Raw genomic sequence first — 4,212 nt, 5'->3', positions numbered from 1 at the left:
CCAGCAGCAAATATATATGCAGCAGTTTCAATGCTCTGAAAAAGAGTGGCTCGAATCGTCAAATCGGTAATAATAATTGATAGTTAAAATAGTCAAGTGAGTGAATAAGTTAATAGAATAGTTAGATAGTTCGTTAGGAAAATCGGTAAATTCAATAATAGTTGGAAAAAAAATAAAGAGATTGATCACAAAATTGTTTTTTCTCCATTGATTGTGAAGCTATTTCAATCATGGCTAATGCCTTAATAATATGAATCTCGAGTACTTTTGATTGACGACAAACGACAATTTGAATGAAACATTCTCGAACCGATATCTTTTCAAGAGTTACAATAACTCGGTTCGAGTAGAGCCATAACATTTTTTATAATGCACTTTCGAGATGAACACCTGAGATTGATATTGACTTCTCTGCAACCAATTCAATCAAGGGGGAAAGTACTAGTATTTGTATAATTCGAAAAATGCAATCTAGTACAAAAATAATCCCAAATAATCCTTCGGAATTCTCAATAATGCTCGATAATGCTATTCATAATATCAATAAATAATAGCGAACTATGGTCAAGTAATTGATGCTTGCGTGCATTTGAATGCCTTGAAAACAAAGTGGGTCGATAGTAGATATGAATTGGTGAGACCTAGAAGAACACAAGTTTGTCAAACGTCGTAGCAATAAAGAGAAGTATATTTTACTGCAACTAACAATGGTTGAAAGAATGTATGTTCATTTTTGGCAGGTCGTCCCGTTTTTTCACGTTTTCCGCGTAACTGATAGGAGATAACAACTAGTTGTCTTCGGAAAAGTTGTAGTACTTGAGATCCGCTATAACATTGCTGAAGACAATTATCTCTTATCTCTTATCAATTGGACGCAAATCAAAAACATCGGCCTATGGCATGTTTTTTTTATCATTCTTCGCGTTTTCTGCGAAACTCATAGGAGATGAGTGAGAACTGTCTGAAAAAAAGTTGCGCGAGGCCTCGAGCACTATAAATTTGCTGAAGACCGAGTATCTATCTTTTATCAGTTCAGCGAAAAACACGAATTTCGTTCTAGGGGAATCACTCACTTTCCAAATGGTGTGAATCTTACGAATCTTATAAATTTTTTGTTTACTGAAATCCAATATGGCGACTGACAGTTCTGTCGCCATTTTCAATTTGGATTCACGAGATTCATCAGATTCATCATATTCATGACGATTTGTTCACAGTAATGTGTTGAATCTGAGTGAATCTTTTGAATCTGTGTGTAAACATAAGAATATTGTTTGAATTTGGAAAAAGACTTCAATCATACAAACTGTATTGAATGATAAATTCCCCCAGATTTTGTTGTACAATTGCGATTTTTTGCGTTTTTCGCTGAACTGATAAAAGATAACGACTTGGCGTCTTGAGCAAATTTATAATGCTCGAGGCCTCTCGCATGGTTCGCTATTATTTATTGATATTATGAATAGCATTATCGAGCATTATTGAGAATTCCGAAGGATTATTTGGGATTATTTTTGTACTAGATTGCATTATTTGAATTATACAAATCTAGTACTTTCCCCCTTGAATTCAATTTGTATATACTGCCATTTCGAAAAGAATTGTTCAAATCTAATGTATCAATTAAGGAAGTAATCAATATGGTAGTCGATATGCGTTCGCTCACACCTGTGACACAATTGTACATGAAATTTGAAAATGTTTTGAAAATATATTTGTTTTTTCATCTTTTTTATCTTTTTTTTCTGGGAGGAAAGGTAAGCGATTATGCAAACAAATAGATCTGATGAACTATTTACGTGATTCGAATTTCGAAAAATATTCGAATGCATACTATTGGAACTACATACGACGTAAATGTTATACAATTATGATATTATCACAAAAAATAAAGCGCAGTTTGTCTATTGTTCAACGTAAATAAAGTGGTAAATGTAAATTAAGAAGAAAAAACCAAAATGTTTGCCAATCAAACGAATTTTTATCAGGTACATTACGCTGAAGTCCGGTGCGAATAATTTGTGCTCGATTTGTGCTGTCCAATGGAATAATTTCATAGATTCTGACACCAAAAATTTCAGGGGGGTCAAACCAAAAATTCCTTTGGGAGTCAAAAAAAATCAATTCTATCTAGTGTAACATCGGAATCGGGAAAAAATCGATTCTATCTAGTGTTTAATGATACCTCGGGGGCAAAAGTGAGGAGCAAAAAAAAGGTCCTCACTTTTGAAAACAAAGTCGGAAAATGACAATGGGTCCGAAAAAATTGTTGGGGGTCAAATCTCGCCAGCAGGGGTCAGGATCAACGAGATCAGACTATGTCAGAATCTATGGGTACCATCCATTCTATTTGTGCTGGCTCGAGAGGCTAGCACAAATCGTCGACTTTTGAAAAACTCGACTTTGGGCACTTTTATCGTCGCTAGGCTATAACATTTGTGCTCGATTTGTGCTGGCAAATGCTTTTTCCAGATTGGAAAAATGTTCACTGGAGGCCGAGCACTAATCGTCGACTTTTTTGAAAAATCAGGAGAAGTGTTCGAATACACCTTTCACAGGTCCAAAAAAATTTTGTTTAAGAAGAATTGTATGTGGAATTCTCAAGGTAAGCACAAAATTTTTATGAAAGTTCGAAAGAGCATAAATGTATGTATTATGAAATTTGCTAAGAAAAATGTCAAAGTATGAAAGGCAAGCTTCCTATTTACTTACCATATCCGCCGGTGGTGTTACTGTTTTTTAAGTTATTGAAAAAAGCAAGCAAAAAACTTACTTATATCAATTCAACTTTTCATCTGTTTTAATTACCACAGCGAAAAAAATAGACTTTCTTTTTGTAATATTAAGAAAACAAAGAATTTTAGTTCAACAAGTTTGATTTATTTCTCATCTGTTTCTTTTGCACAATAAAAGCCATTGGGTTGCTTCCATTGCGGGCATGCACTTCATTTACGTACTTTCTGATGAGTTTGGCTTTGAATCTATAGACACTTTTGTGCGCCGAGTTCATGCGAAGCATCTTTGTTTGATGTATTTCTTGACTCGCTCGAAAGTCTCTTGATTGGCCTGTAATTCACGGAAAATAGGTGGAGATATGAGTGGAAGAGCAATGGAAGAAAAACTGTGAGAATCTATAAAACTTTTTTGTTTTCTTACTTGTTTCAAGTTGGCGAGGAATTTGTGGAGAATTTCGCGGCTTTGTTCAACTTCTTTGGCAACGCATCTATGAGAAACATAAGCGGAAATTGGATTCGAAACAGTTAATTTGGTTTTTATCCCCTTAAGAATAAATATGTGTTCATGAGTTCATGATAACTGGACAAATGAAAGTGAAAAGGAAATGTAAAAGAAGGTGCAATGAAGCTTACTTTGCTGCTTCCCATTTGCTTGGTAAATTTTTACAGGCCTTGACTCGTTCGTGCAATTGTTCCAAGTCTTTTTTGTATTCTCCCCAAATTTTATTGAAGTCAGTCTCTTTGACAGCATCGCCAATGGCTTCGGTGATGCACTTCACCTTTTCAACTCCGTTTCCCTGGTTTCCGTCGGTTTCACCTTCGCTGGCAAATTCAGCCATGAGTTCGGCATATGTTTGACCGGAACAGCGTTGTTGAATTTGACTTTCGAATTCTTCCATGATCTGTGGTTTTTCAGCGTTAGCCAGTTTAATGTAATCATTTGTCAATTGAAGGGTTGCAGCTGCTTCGCTCGCAACGCAGCTAAAGAAATGTGAACAATTTGGAAGGGGAAAATGTAAGTCATTTGTTTTGCGAACAATTAGCGACAATGAATCAATAATAATGCAGGCTTCTATGCCAATGAAACGAAAAATGTGGCTAATCTGTTTTCCATACGTACGCAAGGACTTGGATTTGGTTCCCAGCATATGGACATTTCTTCCAATTGTTGATATGTTGACGCAATTCTGGTTCAGTCTTTGACCATAATTCTCCTAATCCGTTGGCTTTCGATACATCACCAAGCACATCAGCAAAGCATTCAAATTTTTGTGGGGCTGATCCTTGGAACTCTTCGGCTTGATCGTGCAAATCGAAGAAAACGGCGTTTTCTTTGAAACACTCGGCTACAACCTTGTCTTCGATCTCCTTCACAAATTCCCATTTGGCCTCCTGGTATAAATCATTCCAAAAATCAAATTAGGGTTTTGCTTGAAAATTTTCGCAGTGTAATTCGCATCAATTAACTTACAGCAGC

At 35.8% G+C, this 4,212-nt stretch overlaps 1 protein-coding gene across 1 annotated transcript; it reads right to left on the bottom strand.

Moving 5' to 3' along the window:
- Positions 1 to 2,858: 2,858 nt before the first annotated feature.
- Positions 2,859 to 4,127, bottom strand: LOC129571139 (uncharacterized; the record flags this gene model as incomplete). The annotated part of the gene is made up of 4 exons (XM_055450904.1): positions 2,859 to 3,066; positions 3,157 to 3,223; positions 3,369 to 3,716; positions 3,856 to 4,127. Coding segments are annotated over 4 exons (747 nt in total), but the record flags the coding sequence as incomplete, so codon positions are not given.
- Positions 4,128 to 4,212: the final 85 nt, after the last annotated feature.

This window comes from Sitodiplosis mosellana, unplaced genomic scaffold (genome assembly GCF_009176505.1).
Source record: "Sitodiplosis mosellana isolate CC-2019 unplaced genomic scaffold, AAFC_SMos_1.0 Smas_scaffold_1404, whole genome shotgun sequence".
Classification (NCBI taxonomy): Eukaryota; Metazoa; Arthropoda; class Insecta; order Diptera; family Cecidomyiidae; genus Sitodiplosis; species Sitodiplosis mosellana.
Note: the sequence above shows the minus strand (reverse complement) of the source record. Positions and strands in the feature narration are given on the sequence as shown.